Consider the following 25,062-nt stretch of genomic DNA (forward strand, 5'->3'; position numbering starts at 1 on the left):
CCCACACCGCCTGAAACCCAGCATGCACAAAACCCCCCTGGACTGAAATCTCTCCTCACTCTCCCCAGACCTCCTAAAACAATTTCCTCCCTCAAACCTACTTCCTACTTTGACAAAATCATCCCGGCCTCCAGCATTACACAATTGATGGGCCCGGCGCTCAACCCACTCCTCAGAATCATTAATGCCTCCCTCCCTGAAGGGTCATACCCAGAAACTCTCAAGACTGGTCTCATACAACCTCTTTCAAAAGAAGCAACCATAGACTCAGACAACCTGGGCAACTACCGGCACATTACGAGCTGCCAGTTTATTGGAGAAATCTTGGAAAAAGTAGTTGCTACACAACTACTCGCCAGAATTGAACAACTACAACTCCTAAACGACTATCACTGTGTGTTCTGCCCCAAGTGTAGCATTGACACAGCCACTATGCAGGTGTTGGATGATGCTCTCCAAATCATGGATAAGGGCGCCTCATGCATCCACGCCCTCGGGGCGGACTGGGAACCAAAAGAGGACCTGCAAATCATTTTTAAAGTACCTCCATATTACACATTTTCAGCAAGCTCAACCTTTTTCCTTTGAGAAAATAAATAGGATACCACACAAAAGAGGCCCAGGCTGCAGAGGCCTACCGCAAAATGAAATCTCTAGAGTTCCATATAGTCCAGTCCACACCTGCTCGCCCTCCTTGACCTCAAAACTGTTGACCACTGCATACTTCTTTACCTCCTCGCCAACAGGATGGGATTTTCTGGCACTGTCCTGAATTGGTTTACCTCCTACCTCTTGGGCAGACACCAGGCCGTCCAGATGAACATATTGCATTCTAACCAACTTCCAGTCTTCTGCAGAGTCCCCCAAGGCTTTATTCTATCACCAATCCTTTTTAACCTTTACATGGAGCCTTTGGGCACACTCCTCAAAAATCCTGATATAGCCATCCACCAATAAGCGGATGTGTGACAGACCACTCAGACTAGGTAGATAAGTTTAACAAAAATCAGTCTTTATTGACTAATTTAAGAAATGAAAAGGAATATAATTATTCAAATATAAGTTCTCTTTCCAACCGTGATGACTCTGATGGGGCTTCTGCGAGTCTAAGGCTGAAATCTCTGTTTAGTCTTCGTAAAAGCCCACTGGTATGGACTTGTGGACTCCTCGCTTCCAAACCGATTCTGAAATGAGAAAGAGAACTCCCCCTCAGTCCTTTGTCTCTCTTTGCTTTATATAGGGGCTGACCACTCTTGACCCAATCAGGACTCTCCTTCTGTCCGAGGATATAAAAACCCTCCCAAGCCCCGCCCCCTTCCTTCCGTGCTCCCAGTCGCCGTGATGTCTCTCCGCCATGTGCCCCGAGGTGAAGATTGGGGTTTATACAGTCAGAGGCTCCTAGCTTTGGTAAGGATAAAGACCTTCTAGTATCCTTCTTTTTGGTCTCTTTTCTCTGTTTTACGAGTGTGAGGTTATACGGTTCTTTTGCTTCTCTTTGTTCCGTTCCTCGTTTGTGCCGTCTTGGCCCAACAACCTCTCCCCGTTGGTCGTTCGTACTGCGGAACACGCGGCACTCTCCGGCAGACCCTTGTTCCGTCTTGTCGCCCGTGTCGTGGTTTCCGTGTTCCTTGCCCGTAGGTTCCTCGCCATTTCTCAACCCCGCTACCGGCCGTGCGTTAGGGTTTCCACTATCCGCATTCAGGCAAAACAATTCGCGGATGGCACCCAGGTCTGCCCCCGACCACAATTGACTGCTTCCTTCAGTGTCTTCCTCCTTCTCCTTTCGGCTTGTATGTTCAGGTTCGAGTTTTGCTTTTCCAGTGTCCACCTCACTGCTTCCCGCGGGCCCCTCCGTTGTTTCCGGTTATTTGGTGTTCGCATGGCGTCCCATGTCCTCTGATGCAGTCTGGCTGTTACAGGATGATACTCATTTGTACATGAAAGTAAAAAGCCCAGAGGACATCAGTCATCTCTGTGATGTCCTGGCCATCATTCAATCCTGCATATTGACTGACTACATCAAATTTAACCCTTCATTATGCCGCAGGACATCCGCACCGCAGGTGTCATGGCCACTGTGAGGGCGCACAAGTTGTGCCACAAGCAGGCTCCCACCAGAACCCTGAGGGCCTTAAAATCACTGCAAAAGGGCTCCCGGAGCCAGTCCTGGCGCCTTTGGCACCAGGCTCATATGTAGGAAGGAAGGGCTGTTCAAATTAGGTCCCATTTTTGTACATGGGCCTTTAAATCCAACATGGAAGCACCCACGCAGTCTAGTTCTAAGAACTAAGCCATGCGGTCTAGTGTTTTGGGTGTGGCAGGCCTGGTACTACTTTCCCTGGTACTACTTTACCTGGGCTATATAAACCACACCCTGACTGCAGAACACGCTTCGTGTTATTCTGCAACCAGCAGCGTGACGCTCACCGTGTCCAGCTCCTGGTCTTCAGCATCTTCCTATAATCCTGCAAGAACAAGAACAAGTTTATTCTGTCTTACCTGAGAAAACACCATCCAGAACTCAGCATCTCAACTGGGCTGCAATCTGTGGAAACCGAGAGAAGAAACATCACTCACCTGTGAGTACTAGCTTAACGACTTCCGGCGAACCGCTACCACAGCTGCTGTTCGAACATTGCGACCTGCAATAACGAGAAAGGGAAAAAACAATATTAGAACGCGTGTTTCCAAAACATCGAATTCCATCAGTCTTACCTGAATTCCATTGCGCTACTCCACGCTTCCATCCGGAGCACCACAGCAACATCTGCAAAGGAGAAGAGACATATTCAGGTTCGCTTTCAATATTAAACAACCGCACAGCGCTGTACTTACCTTAACGGATTCCGGGCGCCTGTTTTTCATCGCGCTCTCATCCACTCGCAGCACCACAGCGGCCTGTGAGAAGAAGAAGAAGAAAACACAGGTTAGCTTTAAAAGACACTAAAGGCGCTGCGCTTCGCGCTTTCTCTTACCTAGAAAACGTGCCTCTCCATCCGGCACACCAGCATCAAGACCTTCGCACCTGAAAAGAAGGAAATAAAGACATTAACGAATTCCCACCATAAACAGAACAAAGACTTACAATTAACAAACCTACCTGCCTACCAGCAGATTCGGGGTCACAGCAGGCCTGGGCCCAAGGAAGGCTTACTGCACCAGTGAAGCAACTCGGGCAGCTCGCCAGCAGACGTCAAGATTCATTATTCAGCACTGGGCAACTATGCATCCAGGGTTCCAGATCTCAGAGCCTTCCAGATGCCCCCGGGGATATCAGGTGAGCGTAACAGCAGGCTCCTGTGGTCTTGCATATCGATGGGGGAAATGCCCTCCTGATGGGGCTCCCAGCTGCTCCCTAGGCTTTCCTAAAATCAGTCCACCATGCTGCAGCATTTCTTATTACAGGTGCATGGAAATTCAACTGAAGCACCCCTGTCCTACCTGAACTATATTGGCTTCCTCTCCAAGCCAGGATAATGTTCAAGACTGCATGCATCATCTATAAAGCGGTCATGAGTCACACACAAGCTTAGTACCTGCCGCCTAAGCTCCACTTATTTGGTGGCACACGCTCCTTGGACAGCAAATTGACCAACTGGCTCGAATCACAACCTGTGCGCAAAGATAGGAGCCGCAAAAAATCCTTCTCTTGTCACACATTGACCCTCTGGAACCCGATCCTGGTATTGGATCAGAATGCCGCCACTATTTTACAATTTCGCAAATCTCTCAAAATGTGGCTTTTTCAACAACACCTGATCAAAGACTAATTCCAATGGACACACAGAGCACAACTCGCAGTACCGCGCTACTGTTAAAATATACCATCCCTAACGCTGGCTTCCCCCCACGCTATACTGTGCTCCACTGGTCTCGAGCTAAGTCCACGATTTAAACAAAATACGTTCATACAAATAAATGCATGCAATTCCTATGGAGGACGGGGGCACAATGAATGTATGTACACTCACACCCCAAAGTCCTATTTTCCAAGTACCTGCTCCTGGGGTTCTCAGAATCGCTGAGGACACTGAGAAACTGAAGGGCGTCCTCACATCTACTCTCCTTGAATCCTCTTCTCAGGTGACCAGGGAAAGGCCATCACTTTTGGATCCTGACCCTGGGGTTGGAGAAGCGAGGGATTATCACCTGGGTTGGAGGGTCCTTGGGGATTGGGGCTGAGATGACCGCAGGTGAGACGTGGCATTCTCCCTTCCCATTTCAGAAAGAAGAGGTAGTTATGGGATATTGATATCCGTGTCCCACTGACCAAGAAAAAGCCAAGGGCTATTTCCAATCTGGAAACACCAGGGAAGAGGGTGAAGAGAGGGGTTATGGGTGAGGTAGGTGAGACAAGATATTCATCTCAGCAAACAAGGCAAGCTTATGTTTTTTTCTCCGAATGTTGTACTGGGCTCTCCCATTGCATTTGCCTGCCTCTTGGCCTCCTCAAAATGGCTGCTCTCTTTTCTAGCCTCCTGCAGCATCCTGAGTCCTGAGCCTGACCCCCCTCCTTTGGTTGGCTAACTCTTTCATCAGCAAACCAGTGTGACCGGGAGGCGGCCCTTTGATTCAAAGGCCTGCATCTAAGGCCCTGTCTGTTCCCTGTCCGGGTCTAGGGGTCTCTGTACCCCCTACAACAAACATGATCATATTGATGCTGCACTACACATTCATGCCTTCCGGGTCGACTGTACACCAGGGGACGACACATACATGCAGAATGATGATCTACTGCCTGTAGAACCCCAGACCCTCACCTGTGTAGCTCCTGACAATCTATAACTCTTCCTTCCCTGAAGGTCAGCCTCCGAAACCATAAGCAACCATTCTTTTCCTCCACTACCTTGACCGCGCCACCCTCCACACATGTCTGTACTTCCACACACAGAACCTTATGAACCTAAAGTTCAGCTTTTTAGCCTAAAATCGAATCTAGCTGTGTGCACACCCTGCATTGTGTTTTATTCTGCTTTTGGCCTGAATTCAAAAATAACAGTGTGCTTATTTATACGTTGTCTATTACTCTCTTGTCCTCTGGTCTAGCTGTCACTGCCCACCCTCTGCACCTCACATTGTCCTCTTCCCATCCCACTGTGTCCGTGACCGTGTGTGGCGCCCCATTCCTGGCATATTCCTCAGGTTCCACCTTGTGCTCCTTATGGCACTTTCTACCCCCCCCCCCCATCTTCTCCAACTGCTTCTCAATCACATATCCTTCACCTCTCACTAATTCTGGCAGGAAGAAAATAAAAAACGACACCCTGGCCTCCAATCCAGGCCTGCCTTTTGCTGACACCTATGTTAGTGCTTCCGCCAGAGAAACTCTTGCCATCTTCCTCTTTGTTGACCCTTCATATGGTCGCTCTGCTCTCGCCCTACTCCTCCTCACACATCAATGGTGGCGCCCATTGGGAGGTTCTTCTTGCCTCCTTCTCCTCTTCCAGGGTCATCCTTAATGTCTATTGAAATGGTACTGTCCTGGTACAGGATCCTCAACCCAACCGCCTCCTTTTTGATAGGATACTCCTGTGCCTTCTCAACTTTCCACCCTCCCTTTCAAGGGCACCCTTGCCTCCTTCTGCTCTCACCTCCACATGTGCTACGGCTCAAGTACCATCCTTGTCTCCTGTTTTGCTACCTTCTCCTGGCTCTCTATGTTCTCCTATTTTCATCTCTCAGGTACTCTCGCAGCTTGCGGGGGGACCGATGTCCCATGTACCCCCTGTAAGTCTCTCAAAAAATGGCAATCTGTTCCATGTTGCCACTCTAAACTCTCGCTCTGCTGTCAAGCACTCCTCCGACGTCTACTACCTCCTTTAACTCTTGGAACTTGATGTCCTTGCCCTCACTGAGGCATGGTTTAAGGACAGTTCTGTCACAAGTTTTGGCACACTTCTCCCTGAAAGCTACAAGATCCTCTTTGAGCCCAGGACAAACAAACTAGGAGGTGGAGTAGCCCTGATCTATGCAGAGTGGATCCCTGTATCCATCATTCCCACTCAGACCTACTCCTCCTTTGAATGCTTGGCTTGCAGGCTCTCTCTCTCTCCAGTCTCCTCTCTTACTTTGACCACCTTCTATACGCCTCCAAGCCAGGCCACCCTCTTCCTCTCTGAATGGCCGGATCCAGCCGCTTCTCTCCTCTCCTCCTCCTCACTACTTCCCCTGCTCGGGGATCTAAACATCCAAATGGACTCCTCAGACTCTTCAGGACCTTTTCGTAAACTCTGCGACTCTCTATCGCTATCCATTCAACCCTCTGGGCCGACTCACACTGTAGGCCACACCTTGGATGCTCTCATCTCCACTGACAACCTCCTCTCTACCCCTCTTACTACATCACTCTCCTGGACCGATCACTCTCTTCTCTGTTCCCACCTTACACTCTCGTCTCCTCCAGCATTGGCACTCCCCACACTGTCTCCTGTCCTCAAGGACACCCGTCCCATTAAAAGAGTGACAGTGGCTGCCTTTGCATCCTCCTTCTCTTCGCCCCGTACTCTTGCGGCTGGCTCCCACCCTGACACGGCCCATTCTAACTTTCATCTCTCCATTTCCAACACCCTTGACATCCTTGCCCCTGTCATTAGGGTGCCTATGAAACCTCCCAAAAAGTACAATTCCCGGTAACACTCTGATCTGGCTGCCCTCAAACGCAAATGTAGAGAAGCAGAAAGGAAATGGGAGGCCTCAGGTGCACCCTCTGACAAACTGGCATGTTGCCTTCTTCAAAGGCAATATAGACTCTGCATCCGGTCAAAGAAAAGAGTCCATATTCAAGCCTGCATCACTGCGCCATCTAACAACCCGGCTGAACTTTTCAAAGTTTGCAAGGAATCAGCCAACCCTTCTGCAGCCTCATCTTCCACTGCACCCACCCAGGCCCTCTGCTCGGCACTGGCAGCACATTTCACTAACAAAACCTTGGACATCCTTTCCTCTCTCACTCCTTCACCCACTCATGCACCACCATCCTCCGAGCCCTCTTCGCCCTCACACACTCTTCCCCCCTCTCCCTTTTCCTGCTTTTTCCCCTGTCACATCTGAGGAGGTCACTAGGCTAGTCCGGTCTATGAAAGCCTCTTCCAAACTGATGGATCCATGCCCTTCAAAAACTATCAAGGACAAAACTGACCCTCTAGCTCCAGCCTTGGCAGACCTCTGCAACCCCTCTTTCGCCTCTGGAGTTTTCCTCTCCTCTCTCAAACACTCTCTGGTGCGCCCACTACTCAACAAACCTTTTGCAGACCCTTCTATCCCAGCAAACTATTGCCCAATTTCTATCACTCCTTTCCTGGGCAAACTGCTGGAGAATTTAGCCATCTATCATCTTATTCCCTACACTGAATCTGTTGGTTGTCTCCATGATCATCAGTCTGGCTTCAGAGCACGGAAACCGCTCTTCTGAACACCCGTGAAGACCTGCTCTCAAATATTGACCCTAACTCTCCTTCTGTCCTCATTCTCCTTGACCTCTCCTCCGCATTCCACACAGTTAATCAAAACACCCTGATCAGTCACCTCCTTGATACCCTGGGCATCACTGATCAGGTCCTGGCGTGGCTTGCCGCCTTTCTCTTTGACCGTCCATCCCAGGTAGAACTCAGGCCCTTTCTCTCCACTATCACTCTCTCTACCTGCGGGGTTTCTCGGGGATCTAACCTATCACCCTGGTTCTTCAACATCTACATGGTGCCTTGGCCCACCTGATCTCTTCCTTCACTTCCAACTTTCAGTGTTATGCGGATGACACTCTGCTTTCCTTCAAGCTACCCCCAGCTTCTTCTTCCTCCTCGCTCATGCATGACTGTCTGTCCGCAATTCAGTCCTGGTGTGTAGCTTACAACCTCTGACCTAATGCCAGTAAAACAGAGATTGTTCTCATTGGGACCCCTGGTCCCGTTTCCACACACTGCGCAGCCTCCCTTGCCCCTGCACCCACACCCACCACTGAGGCAAAAAATCTGAGGGTTATCTTCGACTCCCCCCTGTCCTTCTTCGCACACATCTCAGACACTTCCAAAAAATCTCACTACCAGCTGCACCTCCTCCGAGGTAGCCTACCCTTTTCACTTTCCTCCAGAGACTTACTGTCTCCAGAGCTCCAGTTCTCTCTACACTTGACTACTGTAACAGTCTCCCTCCCTCTTCACTCAGACCTTTACAACTCATCCAGAACAGAACCGTGAGACTTATTTTTGGGCTCAAGCCCAGGGACTGCATCTCTCTGGCACTGAAATCCCTCCACTGGCTCCCTGTGGCTACAAGGATCAAGTACAAGACCCTGTGTATTGTCCACAAGGCTTTCTGGGGCCGGGGCCCATACAATTTACAACACACTGTTCCCAAATACACTCCCTCTAGAGCACTACGCTCGTCCTACAACTCTGAGTGAGCCGTTTTTCCAAACAGAGACTTGGGGGGGGGGGGGGGGGGGGAGATCCTTATCCTCTGCAGGGGCCTCCCTCTGGAACAGTCTCCCTGCCTTTCTCCGCCTTGAGCCGGATCTCCTTAAATTCTGGAAACTCCCCAAGACCTTCCCCTTCTCCTCTGCCTTCTCTCTACCTCTCCCCTGCTAATCTCCTCTCTCTACCTGCTACCACCTAAACCAGGAGAGTGTGAAGCTACACATAAAGCCAAGAGGCCGACAAAGAGAAGCTAAGTGAATGTGAATCTGTACACAGGGGCGAGTACAGAAGAACCTGTGTTGGCTGAATAGCCTAGGGTTGCTGGTTGAGTGACCTGAGATGGGTGGACGGTGTGGTCTGACAACTGCGCCTAGACGAGGGAGCCCTGAATTGTGAAAGCCAAAGACATTGTGAAATAAACCAAGAAGGAGCACTGTAAGCGAGCTGGTGATGAAACCAAGTTGACCCAGAGTTGTGTTCAACTTATTGAGAAGACTAAAACAAGAACAAGTTGCTATGTTGAAGTCTTGGGGAAGGGAACCCTGAGACTTGAGGAACTGAAAATGCTGTCTTGAGGATGGAGCCTCAAGACCCTTAACCTTTGAACTGTGTTGCTTGAAACTTGGGGAAGGGAACCCCGAGGATTGTGTGGAACTGTATTGCCTTGAACCTGGGGGAAAAGATAATCTTGAAACTTTTATTGAACTTTCTTGAACTTGGGTAAGGGGAGCTGAACAGAAAGCTAAAAGTTGGAAGAAGATCAGAACTTTGTGTTGATCACCATTTCTTTTATCATTGACATCCTTACACATTGTTTAGCTTTAGTTGTGAGGGCAATGATAGGTTTTCGACACAGACAGACTTTTAAATTAACTTTCGTTGGTTTTGTTCAGGATGGGAAATCCCGCTGTAGCATAGGGCAAGGTAGGCCTTCTACCATCCTGACACTGACATTTGCTTTAATAAATCCTTTTATTTTGAACTTTGAATCTGTTGTCTGTGCCTTATTTCATGATGCCTTCACAACACTCACTTCTGTCATCGGTGGGGATCAAGGAGTGACAAGTGCAGTGACTGAAATATGTGTGGTTTGAGGTTGGCTGGTGGCATTACAAAATCTAGTTACAGGACGGTTCAAGCAGACTTTCAGCAAGAAGGACCAGAAACCACAGCGCAGCAATTGCGACAACTCTGACAGTGTGGAGGCGCCCCAGGACATAGTTAAGCCAAGAACCCTTGGTCAGGGATCAGCTGTCTCGTTTTATGGTTGCAGCTTATAACGGGCTCCACTCAAGCCCATTATCATGCACAAGAGCAACTTGCTGATGCAAGTAATGATGTTCCTGGCCCAAAATTAGAGGGACTGCTGAGTCACAAGCAGCATCTTGGGACAGCGGTCGTTGCAGCAGAAAAGTCTGGTCAGTGGATGGGCAACACACGTGAAGTTCGCAGAACTATTTTAAAGTTCTCTGATGGCAGAAAGCTGGTGTAGGATGCAGGACTGTTTGTTGCCACCAGTAAAATGGAGGAAGGCACTGCCAAGGTTCTTACCTGATTGCAGGAGAATCGGCAAAGGTTCACCAGTGGATGGCCTGAGCAATGCTGGTTGTCTTCAGTGCAGTCTTCATGTGTTTGAATTCTTGGCCCCTAGAATGTATACACAATCCTATTTCTTATCCAAAAATCGCGCTGGTGGATATCCGAGCTGACCAATGTAATTGATCTGCACCATTCAAACAGGAAAGGTCTAGCCAATCATGGACCATCACTTTTCCCACATCTGCGGAGCAACCGACATCCCTGCAAGAAACGTGGATTGGGAGCAAACTGGGTCAAACCCAGTTTCATCCAGTTGAGCCACACACAGCACTGTGCTCAGGAGCGGAGGCTGGATCCCATGAAAGTGTAGGCCCGTATATGGTAGTTTCCAAACTGAGAGGACAGAAATGTGGCCAAACAGTAAAATGGTCAAAGGACAGGCCTTGACATGGGAAGACATTTTGTGTATATGGTTGTGAGGAATTGCCATCTGGCAAGCGTGTAGAAGCCTTGGATTTTTTGATTTTCATTCATTAATACAAATAATGGACGTAATTCTCAGAAAGGGTGTTCTGCTAACCAGATCTCCCTTTCAGAACCTCTATCCCTAAAGCATACTGTACTGTAGTATACACCTGTGCTCTACTGGATCAGTACCATGATCTGCAACACTTTCCTCCAGTGGTACAGGGCATGTTCAGGGGTCACATGTGCCCATTTGACAGCTACAGCCAAGTCACTACAGTGCAGGCGATGCATTTAAGATATGCACTTCTGTTCCCAAACGACATAAGAGTTGCTATCCTGATGGCAGTTGTAAACTTTAAAAATAAGCCGTACCTGAGTTTAGGTTATGGTGGCTAGTATCTCTTATACGTATTACAGCCACATCAATTTATATCATACATGTGTCAGCATTGTGAGCCCAGCTGGGCTGTGGAAGGGTTAAATGCATTGTGGTCAGACAGCCTGGCCCTGCCAAATGACAGAGCATGAGACTGGATGGCTAGGCCTCTCCGTTTGATCCTTTGTGAGGTTGGGCAACACCTCTCTACAGCGTGCCAAGCCTCTCAGCAGGAGCTGGCTTGGAGAAACAGCAATCAAAGGGCACACCCATCCCAAAAGGCCAAGCCGCACCCCAGGGCAGGGTTTGTGTAGAGAGAGGGAGCAACACAGCTGGGGATGGATTCCACTATATTGTTTCTCTCTTCCTTCCTGTCCCCTTCACTTCCTTTAATACAAAGCACTTTGGGTATAATGTACAAAGACAAAAATGGCTGGTCTCAGCATTTGTCCATTCACCGGTGGACTTTTGCCTTTAAAAGAAGGGTCTCCCATTCATTCTTTGATTCACTTTTGAACAAACACCTGAGAAAGAATTAATTGGACCTCTGTTGGGAGATTTGACTTTTCGAAAGCCCTCCACCAGTGAGGTGAAGACAGAGGCGAGCTCTGTTTCCTACACACACAGGGCACATTGGGGTGACCTGTTGCTGGATCACAAGCTACATCTGACAGCCACATTGCTGTACAGAACCTCATTGTGAGAAATTACTCCTGAACGTGTAGGTCAGTGCCCTTCAAACTTATTTTGGGGCACATTGAACATCGGGAAGCAAGAGCTTCCTGGTTCCTACACATGCGTGCAGGGGCCTGAGCATGGGTGCTGAAACTCTCTGCATGTCTGAGGAGGCGCAGGAGGTCCCCCTCACACATAGATATGCAGTTCTCCAGCCAGCATTTCCAATGAGCTATGCAAGGCTAGCGAAGCAAAACGCCCCCAGCCTTGCATGGATCATTGAGCATGTGCGGCTGGGGGCGTTTTGCTTCAGTGTTTCCCTTTGATAGTTCAGCCAGCCCAGAAGCGCTCCCTCAGCTGGAAAAATCAGCTAAGGGGAGTGCTCAGTGTTTCATTGGGCTGGCTCCTTGGCTCCTCCTTAATGGATGAGGGGGTCGCTGGGTTGATGCCCCGTCGCCATTTATAGATGAGCGCCCTGCCCAAGGCTCCCCCCAACCCGCTCCTCCCTAGCCCACTCCCTGCATAGTCCCAGGGCCTCCCACTCTCTCCAAAAATAACCCTTGGGCTCCTCCATCTGCTCCAAAAACAATCCCAGGACCCCCTCCTACTCCAAAACAACTCCAGGGCTACCCCTACCCACTCCAAAAACAACCTAAAAGACCCCCTCACCCTTTTCACAAACAACCCCTGGCCCCCCTCCTTACCTCATATAACCCGGATCCCGTTTCGTTCCTCCAACTGGATTCAAACACCCTGGAAGTGCGCTCCCTGGAAAGGGATAGAGAGTGCGCTTCCATGGTGTCTATTTCATGGATCAGCCACTCCCACTGACCCTAAGCCTGGCCCGTCACACTGAGATTGTGTGGTGGGGGCCATGGAAGGATGGGATATTTTAAAAAAAAGTACATTTCTTTTTTTTATTTCAGGCTTGGGTCCCGTGACCTCCCGGGAATGATGTTGCGGCCCATATTTTAAATGCCACTGGTGTAGGCCAAGCTCCCTTGCTCAGAGCATCCTGAGGAACCCTGCTTTTCCTCTCCGAACTGATCAAACTTCTTTTTAACCAGGTTTGCCGCATTTTGAACTTCAGTACCTGCCAGTGCTCTGGCACTCAACTGAATCTTCAAACCTACGTGCTTGCAACTTCAAACCAGCTTTAAGCCGCAGAGCCCATCACTTACTTGGCTCGAATCAACGGATCATAACAGGAACCAACTCAAATCACTGGTTGAAATGTCACTCATCGACTTGAACCTGCAGTTAGTGAATGACTCTTGACCTTTGACCGCTGCTTACTCGATCTGCACACCGGAACATCAGGATCGCCACTTTGAACCATCGCCGACCTTTACTTTGAACCGCTGGAGTGTAACACAAAAACCATACCCAACCATTACCGCACATCTCAAAGCGGCTCGACTCAGAACCGATCCTGGTAAGACCTGCATCGCCGAACGCCACCCTCAAACTGCTCTGAGCTACCTCATTTGACTGCACTGACCCCAGCTGTGGAGAAGGAAGATCCCAGAGACTGTGCGCAGGCTGAGGGTGCAGAATTCCCCGGCCTGCCCCCGACTCGCATCCAAGAGAAAAGAAGGAAGTAGGAGTAAGAACTTATGACACGGAGCCCACGTGCAAAGGGGAAAGCCAATGGGACACACAGTAAGGCTTCCCCCCTCCTTGTTAGGAGATCCATATCCACGCACCAGCACGAGACCAGCAGTGTGGGGATCAAAGTTGAGCAGAAAGTACCGGACAAGCAGTCCAGAGGCACACCAAACGCACAAGTCCCACCAGGCACCCTGACATCAGACAGGAGGGAAACATAAGAGGGGGCATGGAAAACCACCCGAAGACGCAGATCGGACCTCCCGCCGCACTCCGGCCCCTGAATAGAACGGGAAGAATCCGGCAAGCCAGAGTCTGAGAGCCAGATAGAAAGACACAATCTCTGACCTCCCAGGCACTACAGGCAAATCAGGGACCCCATCAATAACAAAGTCAATAACAAAGGGAGTGCCGATATGTGCAGAAGCACACCCCAAGGAAGGAAGTCCTCATACTCACAGGCACACCAGCACATAACGAAGCAAGGACCCGACCCAAGATCAATAACCCAGGTGGGCTCACACAAAGGACCAGAGGAAGTGCAGACAGCGCTGACCCACCCAAAACGGAGACCCCCACAGTAGCAACTCCCAAACAGGAGTTTGCTCTAGCATCAGAACAAGGGGACATCACACATACCCACAGACAGCAAATACAAGTCGGTGGCCGCAGAGCTCGCCCCAAAAAGAAGCGCAATAGAGACGATCTGCAGACATGTCAAAATCAAGCCCTCCTCAGGGCAGTTATGGGGGGAGGGAGAGGGAAACGCAAGTTGGGGGTTGCGATGTTCGGGGGGGGAAATAGGGGGAGCGGAAGGGAATCCAGAAGGAACCAGATGTCACCAATAAGGAACCGAATAGCGACAGCAGAGATCATGCAATTTACGAAAGAATGGGGCTTTTAACCGGCTGAACTCCTCGGTTAAAAGAAAGAAAGTGGCGCACTTCCTCCAAAAAGGGAAATGCAAAGTCATAATGCTCCAAGAAACACACATTAAAAGCAAGGACAAAGGGAAGGTGCGTTTGAAAGGATATAACCAAATCATACAGGCAAATGAACAAGAGAAAACGGTAGGGGTCCTGATAGCATTTCATAACTCCTTGAACCTGCAAATACACAATATGCATTCAGATAAACATGTGAGATACCTCTTTGTGAATACACAGATCGAGGTATACCCCCTGACACTAGCAGCAGTGTATGCCCCGGACACGGGACAGGATGGTTTCATCAGGGACGTACTGAAAAGATTGGAGAGGTTTGCAACGGGGGAGGTGGTATGGTACTCAGGGCGGGGAGGGTTACTTCAACATCGCATGGAACCCCAACCTAGATAGATCAGACCACAAGGACCGGGAACTACATCCAAAGCCCTAAGAGCAAAAATGGAAAACCAAGTGCTAATATGTTTGGAGAGGCATCTCAAGGGGATACACGCATTTTTCACATGTCCACAACACAATGTGTAGTACAGATTACATCTGGGGCTCGTTGGGGCTCCTGGGGAAGGTTCAACACACAGAGATCGGAGCGATATCACTCTCTGACCATGCCCCACTCTGGGTGGAATTTTCCTTATCCAGAAATAATCGAGGATCTGGTCTTGGGGAAATCAATCAAGGAAAACATGATAGAATACTTCACCCACAATAACTACCCGGAGACCTCCAGGGAGTGACTAGGGGACACCTAATCGCCCTTAAAGCCAAGAGGGATAAACAAAACGGCCAATGGGATGCGGAGCTAGAGAAGAAATTGACAGCGATTCAAATGGAAATGGCCCAGACACAGTCCACTAAATTAAAGAAAGCTTGAAGACATGTCCAGGGTCAGGTAGACACCATCCTCACCAAAAGAGTGGAGAGGAACTTGCTACATCTGAGGCACTGGTATTACGTGAAGGTGAGCAAAGTGGACAGACTCTTAGCCAGGCAGCTCAAAGGAAACAAGCAAAACAAACAGTAAAAAGTCTTATAGACAAGAAGGGGCAGACAAAGACCCAAACGGCACACATAGGGGACATATTTAAAGAATTCTACCAGAACCTGGACTCTGACCACCCCAACGAGGAGGATCAGGGAACGTACCTCAACAATACCCCTCTTTCGACAATATCTGAAGAGGAGAAACAGGATTTAGACCGGGAAATATCCGAGGAAGAGGTTAAAAAAGCCATACGAGAACTCCCCATGCATAAAGCCCCAGAGGTATACACCGCACTTTTCTACAAGACATATGTAGATATCCTATTCCCAGTCCTTAAAGAGCTTTTCAACACCTTCAAAGAAAAGGGCAATATAACCCGGCCCATGAATGAGGCAAAACTGCTGGTCTTCCACAAACAGGGGAAGGATCTGGCCCTCCCCGGCTCTTATCGCCCAATTGCATTAATCAACCTGGATGCTAATTTATTTACAAAAATTCTAGCCAATAGACTGTCACTAATCCTCCCGAACTTGATCCACCAGGATCAGTCGGGATTCATCACAAACAGGCAGACCCACAACAATATTAGGAGAATGATCCACCTGGTAGAAAAAATAGGGATCACGCGCACAGCGGCCATATTGCTAGCACTCGACGCGGAAAAGGTGTTCGACCATGTCGAATGGACACTTCTCCGCTGCATACTAAGAAAATTGGGTATAGGGGATGCATTCATTGGCATGATCCGGGCCAACTACAACTCCCCAAGTGCCTGAATAGCGGTAAATGGAGGGTTATCCGAAAGGGTCCAGATAGAGAGATGGACCAAACAGGGCTGCCCCCTGTTCACAGGTCCATGGCCACGAGCACTGTGGTCAGACGCCACTCTTTGTTGAGGACTTCAGAAATTGCAGCAGATGTTCAGGCCAAACTGTTAGACATGCATTTCGATGGGCAAAATCTTTTTGGAGTTAAGGCTGATGACGCCCTGCAGAAGGTCTAGTCATCTAAGGCAATGGCTAAGTCCTTGGGTGTTGTTGTATAACAGCCTTCCACACAGTCGTCGTCTCAGGGCAGGGTTTTTCGTGCCCCCCCCCCCTATGCCCCGACAGGCTGTGGTTAGTCTGCCCCAGGAAGAATGCACCGAAGTGGCTTCCTGAGAGGTAGAGGTGCCCAGAGGGGTGGCGCGACTGCGGTCATCGTCCCTGTCGTGGCTAGGGGCGCAAAACCTCAATGACGGGCTATGCCATTCTACACCGGTGGTGGGGGCTTTCCCTGTTGAGTACGGAATGGTCAAGGAGCCCGTCTGCGTCCGACACTTGGGCCTTACAGGTAATACTGGACCCACTAGAACACGGTTCTCAGACCACCCCCCTGTCTCCGGATCCCACCCTCTTGGAGGAGGTCTGTCAGCTTTGTGCAAAGACTGCAAATGAGCTGGTACCATGCTCAGAACGAGGAACGGAGTGACACCCCACCTAATTCCTGGTGCCGAAGAAGTACAGAGGCTTGAGTACCATTCTGGATCTGCGGCTGCTGAACTTGTTACTGTGCAAGGACAGGTTCAAGTTGGTTACAGTGGCTCAGATCCTGCAAACCCACAATCTTCGGCACTGGATGGTATCACTGGCTCTCCAGGATGCCTAATTCCATGTGCGGAATCATCAAAAGCACAGGAAATACCAGAGTTTGCGGTGGGCCAACATCACTTCCAGTTCAAAGTTCTGCCGTTGTTTCTTCGGCTCCCAGGGTTTTCAGCAAGCTACTAACACTGGTGGTGGCTTGCATCAGGAGGGAGGGTATCCCTATCTTTCTTTACCTGAACAACTGGCTCTTCCGAGCTATCTCCCCAGATCTAGTGATGGTGCATGTGCTCTGCATATGTATGTGATTGCACAGGCTGGGCTTTTCCCTGAACTTCAAAAAGCTGGCGGTTTTGCTGTCGCAGCCCCTACAGATTTATTGGAGCGGTTTTGATCACTTGCTTGGGCAGGGCTTTCCCACCAAAGGGCCGAGTGACAAACCTGTTTTCGGATGGTCAATGTCCTCCCATCCCAGGACCAAGTCCTTCCCAAGGCTTTCCTGCACCTTCTGGGTCTCATGGCCTCCTGCATCCTAGTGGTGCCGCAGGCAAATCTGCGCATGAGGTTGCTTCAGTAGCTTCTCCATTGACAATGGTCGCAGTTTCAGGGCCACATGTCGGACCTTTTACAGATCTCTGATCAAGTGGATCCTGCGTGGTGGGCCATAAGAGACAACTTGCTGAGAGGCATATTGCTTTGTCAACCTTGGCCCCAGGTGACGGTAGTCAAGGACGCATCTCTGACTGGTTGGGGTGCTTACTTGTCTGATCTGACTGTGAGCGGACTCTGGTCTCCCGTTGACTCTCTGGAAAACATCAACTTGCTGGAGTTGAGGGCGATCAGGATGGCCCTGGTTGCTTTCCTCCTCTCTTTGAAACACAAGGCTGTGCTGGTCCTGACCGACTACACAGTGACCATGCACTACCTCAACAAACAAGGTGCCATGGGATTCTTGCCTCTGTGCAGAGAAGCAATGCGATTGTGTTTCTAGGCTCTGGAGAACAGTGTCTCTCTGACGGCGGCTCATCTGTCCAGAAGAGAGAATGTCGCAGTGGATGCCTGGAGCAGACAGACTTTGGCCTCCCATGATTGGGAACTCTGCCAGAAAGTTCTGGATAAGGTCTTCCCTTTTTGTTGGACTCTTCAAGTGGACTTTTTCGCTCCCAGTAACAGCAATTGCGAGTTGTTCTGCTCTAGGGAATTTCCTCGTCTGGGAGTTCTGGGGACGCACTGACAGCCAAGTGGACCTTTGACCTCCTTTATGCATTCCTGACGATCCCTGTCATTCCACTGGTTCTCAGTAGATTTCACCTGTTCGGAACCACTTTGATCCTGATTGCTTCAGACTGGGCGCAGAGAACATGGTATCTGGAGTTGCTGGAGATGGCCATCTGCCCTCTCTGGCACACCTTTTGAGGAGAGTAGGCTCTCCCACTCAGAGGGGCTGGTCCCTCTACACAAACCTCAGCAGACTGAACCTTCATGCTTGGCTACTGAGAGGCTGAGACATAAGGAATGGGACTTGTCGGACAATGTTCTAGATGTCCTCCTTTCAGTTAGGGGGCCCGCTACGAAATCCATTTATGCCTGCATGTGGCGTACATTTTTGATTTGGTGGCGGGCGAGGGATCTGGATCCTTTATGCTGTGCACTATTCCCTTATTGGACGTTCTGCTATCCCTAGCCCAAGCAGGCCTGCTAATTGATACAGTAAAAGGTTACCTCTCCACCATTTCATTTTTGAAGAGTTCCCCTCGAACAGGGCTTGTTCTTCACAATCCCCACTGTTATGCATTTCTTGCGGTGTTTGCGTAACCTGTTTCCTGCCCGCCAGTTTGTGGTTCTGTCATGGGATTTGAACTGAGTTTTCATATTTCTTATGGTTGTTCCTTTTGAGCCTCTCCATTCGTGTTCTATTAGATTACTGACCCTAAAGGGAGTTTATCTGGTTACCATCACTTCTGCGAGATTGATGAGTGTGAGGCATTGTCAGGTTTATCTCCCCATTTGTTTTCCAAAGAGAAGGCGACTTTGAGAGTGAGGCCCTCCTTTCTGCCAAAAATGGACTTGGATTTACATCTCTCTCGGAAGGTCCACCTTCCTGTGTTTTTTCCCCCTGCCTCACCCTTCCAAGGCAGAGGATTGGCTCCATCGACCGGACCTGCTGCAGGCCCTCAAGTTCTATGTCTCTCATACTAGACAGGTGATGAAACATGACCAGCTTTTCGTTTGTGGTTACTCTGGGGCTCGTGGTGTCACCAAACAAACCCTGTCAAGGTGGATCATTCTCTGCATCTCAGAACGCTATGAACTGGCTGTTAAGGATGTCCCTCAGGGTCTCAGAAGGGGAGTCCCAGTCCTGGACATTTGCCAGGTGCCAACGTGGGCATCTATCTCTGCACACGTTCGCTAAGCATTAATGATTGGATTCACTTGCAGGACGGGATGCTGGTTTTGGTAGGACAATCCTCCAGAGTTTTATGGTCTAGGTGGTGTCCTTGTTTTTTCCCTCCTCCATACTGCTTTGGGAGTCAATCATAGAAGAGGATTCTGTGGGCGGAAGGAATTCATTAGACAAACTAGTTACTTTTCTCTTAGTAATGTTCTTTCATATGGATGTTCCTCTCATGGTGTACTCATCGCCCTCCCTACATGCCCCGCTTTGGGTAGCTAGTACACCTTAGTTCTGCGATTCCTCAACTTCAGAGTGCTAGGGAAAAAGGATGGAACTGGGGTCATGGGGTTCCATGCCTCATTAAATAATTAAATACTTGCCCGATGTCATGTCTGGCGAGGGACACGTAGCGGCATCCGGCAGAGCCTACATGGAGAAGAGAAGCACCCCCAGGTGGTGGAAAGGTTTCTGGAGAAGAGCTCCGCTGCGATAGGGATATCATAGAAGAATCCATGGGAGGAAGATCCATCAGAAAGAACATTACTGAGAGTTAAGTCATTTGTTCTTCAGCCATATACAATTTTGAGGATCATTCCTAGGAATTGATCGAACAGAAGCCACGAACTAACTGAAGTTGGCACTACAAAAGACCATTTTTCATTTATCCCAATGTGTTACCATGTGTCTCGATTATCCTCTATTCTGTAATCTGAATAACCTGCACTTTATAGTTCCTTAACCTGCATAGTGTAATACTTAGTCTGGCTGCTATAATTTCTTTCACTATACACCGATTTAAAAATCGTTCACACCATTCTCTTATGTCAGCCTGTGTTGTCCAACCTCCCCATATTCATGGCACTTTAAACAGCCAATTGGCGGCAGTCGTTTTAAGCATTTTATTTAAAATTCCCACCCTTCTTCATATGTCTTTGTGATCCTATGCAATTGTTTATTTCAAACAAACGTCTATTTTTCTAAACAGCGTATTCGTGGAATCATTTCGGAGGATATATATCCAAGAATAAAGCTGTGGGAATTTTTCCAAGTGGATGTCAGCAAATGCGTGGATCAATTCAGAACTCTTATTACTAAAGGTAAAGCATGTAATAGTTGCTATGCTTCTATTTTACTAAAATATTCAGTATCTGTTTTATGGTTTTATGTGTGTCCCATATTTTGCCTTTGTTTGGTACTTTTATTTTGCACAGCAATTTTTCACTTGTTTAAAATGAAGAGGCTAATCCAAGCATTTTGTTCTGAGTGATGGTTACCGCAACATAGGGCAATTACTCTTCTTTAACTAGAAGAAATGTCACTTCTGGTAGTACATTTGGATCCAGATTTATACCCATTGCATAACTTTGCAGAGCTCAGTTTTGTACTTTACCAGTCTGTGAATAAAAGTGTATCGATGCATGTCACGAAATACTGTGGGAGGCGTGAGGGAGGCAAACCTACCCCTCCATGCAACCCCTCAGTTATGTTTCTAAACCTTTAACAACACTAATGCTTGTGGGTAGAGCAATGTTTCAGGTAAGTACCGGTTCCTAGCAAGTGAAAATCTGCTCTTAATCCGTGTTAAACTTGGCTAGACTAACTAATTAGGCTCCTAGGGTTTAGTTTCAAAAGTACATATTTTATTTTTATACAAATGATTAAAAAGGTTTGGTTTGTGCAATGCACACATTGATACAGGAAGACCGTTTTATACAACACATTTTTTGTAACACTAATATTAATAAAGTGTCAAGTGCTGTGCAAAAAAGTGTTTTTCTCTTCAAATAAGACTCACATCAAACATCCTATTCCAACTCATCCTCGATCTCACATTCTTGTTGACTCATTCTCATACATTCCATCATGTTTCTTTGCTTCACAAATGATTAAAATATTGTGGTAAATTCTTCAGGGGTTAAACAATAATCTTTTTTTGGGGAGCAACTATCACACTTAAATATTTGTGGTGATGCACTCTTGGATATGTATCCAGTGATGTGGTCATTGAGGCCTTTCTCAACGCTTTTGGTCAAATATATTAACTGCTGTTCTTTTTTTAAAATCGTCCTCTTGTCACGGTTAATGTCCATAACTGTTCTAAATTTGAAAAGAACTGACCATCTTAGTTCATCTGTACGATGTATTAGTTCAATCCAGTGTCCCACCATGGGTGCATTGGTGGTCTGGTTTTTCAGGCAGCTTTTGTGTTCACTGATCCATAATTACATTTTTCTTTCAGTCTTCCCAATATAGATTTTATTACAAGGGCACCAGATGCCATATATCACCATTGATGAATTGCAGTTGGTGAATTTAGTTTGTTTTCATAGTTGGGATAGGCCAATATCTATTTGTGAACTTTTAGTAGTGAGAGGGCAGTATGCACAATTACCACATGGGTAGTGTCCAATTAAATCCGCCATACCCCATTGCTCAGGCAGGGTTTTGTGTTTCACGTGGTTCAAACCGATGTTATTTCGTGTTATGTGGTCTTTAATATTTTTACTTCTTTTGGATGCCACTATAGGTCTGGTCAGTGGATTGGTACCCTTTTCTAAGATTTTCCAATTTATAATACAGATATTCTTAATTGCATTTGATAGATGGCTATATGTTTTTACAAATACTAGTTTGTCTCCTTTGTTTTTGTTTTGTTAATTTTTATATTCCAGTAGCAAGTCTCTGTTGTTTTTAGCTCTTTTTAATGCTTGTAGATCTGGTGGTACCCATTGCCTCTTTTGCCTTGATTGCTATGATTGTTTCTTCCACCGCGGTCTATGCATGTTACCAGTTTCCAAATGGGGAGTGTGCAGGATGAGGAGATCAGTCTTGCAGTGAATGTGCTAGGGAGCCTGCCCACATATGCATATTGTCTTATTGATATATGGAAATGTGAAGTTCAAGGCTTGAACAATACCTTATACTATAACAAGAAAATAACTGAGCATGGTCTTAAGGGTCCCATCAACTTGCTATGAAACTTCTGCTTATGGCCCTGAAAATGAACAATTATAAAGGAACCTGAGCAATGTCTCTACTTGTTTTTCAGGAGGTGTGGCGAGTCGGCAGAAGGAGTCGGCCTCAACGTGGATATTTTAGGTTTCTTTTATTAAAATAATAAAGAAAAAGCCTCTCTTGCCCTATCGCTATAGGGACAATCCCTACCTAACTAAATTAAACTAAAGATGCTTTTCTATCATCAGAATGTCAAAACCAAAAAGTTTGCTCAGTCCGAACCTAACTCTACCTGACCCTAACACTAATAAACAATACCTAACTTGAGCCAAAAGAATGGCTATCTTCTCCTAGCCTTCCCTTTGCCTTTTCCTCGTGTGGCTCAGAGGGGATAGCTTGTGAGCAACACATTTGTCTTCGAAGCAAGAAAACGCAGCGCAACACAGGTTCGGATTCCCGATCCTGCGCTTAGAAACCAATCTCTGGTGTTAAGTGCGTTACAAAAGAACAATTCTAATTCTAGCCGGTCTTTCAGGGATCTTATTCACTGCAGACCTTCAGTGTGCAAATGTCTGTGTTTAACAAAACAGTTTCCTTATTGTGATCTCTTCTAATAAGACTTTGGGGTGTTATCTAAGAGTTCTTGTAACTCTTCCCAACTGTTCATTGGTCTTGCCTTCCAGACCATATGAGCTTTATTATTACTCTCCTCCTTCAAACATATTACTTTCACTTTAGGATATTCACTGGGTTTATGATATGATATGATAGTTATTTGTAACGCGCTTATCAGCTTTCAAACTTCACCAACCCTGGGAGCTCCTTGATAGACTCTCTTTCTCCTTGTATATTTCACTCTGTACTGTGGGAGGTCAGAAGAAGGACACAGACTCTGGTTAGCTACTTCACTGAATATTTATTAAAGAATATTAATAATGCCTGTCTATCGCTATTCTACAGGTCGTCCCTACCTAACAAAACTAACTAAGGCGCTCATTAATCGTCAGTGAATGTCTATAAATGATAACCGTCCACTGTCCGACTCTAACCTATCTGACCTTACTACTATGTTTAACAACTCAAAACTCTAAAATGTCTCCCTTCTCCTGAGATTTGTTAGTTTATGGTGCAGCCACTTTTCAATAGATAATCTTCAAATAATCTCTAGTGGTCACTTTTATCAGTTCATACAGTTCACTTGTTACTGTTTTAAAGTTTTCTTATCGGGTTTTCTTTTAGTCCATGATCCTTCTCTCTCCCCCTGTGGATTGTATCCAACAATTATCTTTTCTTTCTGGGCTATTTCTTAGTTTCCTAAATAGTTAATCAATTTTGATTTCCTGTTTCCCTTCTTCTGAACATTTTTTCACAACGTCCATCTTATTCTCCAGTTTTCGCCTTAATGTCTTGTACTGTTATTTTACTAAGGCCTTTTTGGAAAAAAATACTTACTCGTTGGATCCTTTCCAAAATTATTACTGGGATGGTCATACTCGTCACAGTCAAGAAAGAGAAAACCTAACAAAGGGAATGAGAGTTATTGTTGGAACACTCATGCTGATCTTAGTTTAAAAGGAAGCGTTGTACAGCCAGTATAAAGAGGAGAACATATATTCTCATTCACTCTTATTTATTTTTCTCTCTTGACTCTGACGAGAATGAGCATCCCAGTAATGATTCTCATTCACTCCTATTACGTTTTCTCTCTTGAATGTGATGAGTATGAGCATTCTCGTAATTATTATCATATCTTTCTCTGGGTCTCCCATTAACCCTGTTACCTTTAGTTCTTGGGGTTAACGTCACCAGGATTCTCATTTGATGAGGATTGGCCTCCTTTCCTCATGGTCTGGTGTCTAGGGTCTTCTTGCCAGCTTCTTTTCGAAGGGATTGTGTCCTCCGACGTATTCCACATCTATGACAGTAATCACCACAGCTGTGCTGCTTCGGAAACTTTTTTTGGTGTCTGCGTCCTGCGTCGATGACGTCGATACGCCCCTTCGCGGACCTCCTCCGACGGCCAACATCACCGGATGTTATATGTAGGACGCACAACGTCCGTAGCCTCAGTTGTTTTTTCCGCAAACATGTTCGCTTCGGAATCTCGGCACACCTCGGTTCTTCTGTTGAATCGGTTCTTCGAACTTGGTTGTTTGTGAATATGTCTTTGTTTTATTCTGCCCTGCAGTCGGGTTTCAAGAAGTGCCGGTACTGCGGTTCCAAGATGTCGCTTAGGGATGCACGAGGCACCACAGGCAGACGCGCACGATGTCTGCCTGTGGTGCCTCGGCGAGAGCCACGCTACCGATGACTGCGATGAATGCCAGTCTTTGACGTCGAAGGGCTTGTGGGAATGGAAGAAGTTATCTGTAGGTAGGGTTTCCAAACCCCGTGAATCGAAATCCGCTGGGCTTTCGACCGACGATTCGAGGTGTGACTCTCCGTGTCGGCGTAAGTCCAGGGGGGTCTTGGTCCCGGAGTGGATCCCACTATTCCTCTGCCTCTTCTAGGCACTTGCGGAAGCGCCATCACCGGTCGCCTTCCCCGTCCTCATCCGAGGACTTCGCCAGACGGCAGGTAGCTTGTCCCAACAAGCATTCATCTCCGGCGGAATGGGACGCATTTCGTAAGGAGATGATGGTGATTTTCGAATTGCAGGGCTCCGTTCCATCCACGCTTTCTAGAGAAGCCAGCAAGGAACGCGCTAGGGCCACTGCTCTCACGCCTTCGGGCTCGGGCAGTCAGCGCGATCATCGGGAGCCGTTGAGGTCCCGCTCGGACAAGGTAGATCGTTCTAGCCATGCCCGCTCCAGGTCCCGGTCCTCGACGCCATTGAGACCGTTGGAGCCTGTGAGGCCTTCGAAGAAGGCATCAACGCCATCAGCGCCATGTCCGTCAAGGGACTCTCTGGAGGCTCCGCCTCTGAGGAAGTCATCGACACCATCGGCGCCGAGGCTGTCGAAGGACACGCCCGGGGCTCCGGCCTCAAAGCCGTTTTCGAAGTCATCGGCGCCTCGCACGACGTCGATTCCATCGACGCCCTCGAGGCCTTCAGTGGAGGCTTTGCCGGAGGTACCCCGGAGGACGGTGGAAACTCTGAGGAAGGCCCTGAGTAAATCAGTGAGG

General features: G+C 47.9%; 1 protein-coding gene across 3 annotated transcripts in view; it reads left to right on the forward strand.

The window, feature by feature from the left end:
* AGL (amylo-alpha-1,6-glucosidase and 4-alpha-glucanotransferase) overlaps window positions 1-25,062 on the forward strand; it is a 973,499-nt gene that overhangs the window by 319,706 nt on the left and 628,731 nt on the right. For all 3 annotated transcript variants that reach the window (XM_069641544.1, XM_069641542.1, XM_069641543.1), the window contains exon 7: window positions 19,967-20,078. In XM_069641544.1, the coding sequence (XP_069497645.1) occupies window positions 19,967-20,078 (112 nt within the window). The remainder of the gene's footprint in view (window positions 1-19,966; window positions 20,079-25,062) is intronic.

Source organism: Ambystoma mexicanum, chromosome 1q (genome assembly GCF_040938575.1).
Source record: "Ambystoma mexicanum isolate Mex_15411 chromosome 1q, UKY_AmexF1_1, whole genome shotgun sequence".
Lineage (NCBI taxonomy): Eukaryota > Metazoa > Chordata > Amphibia > Caudata > Ambystomatidae > Ambystoma > Ambystoma mexicanum.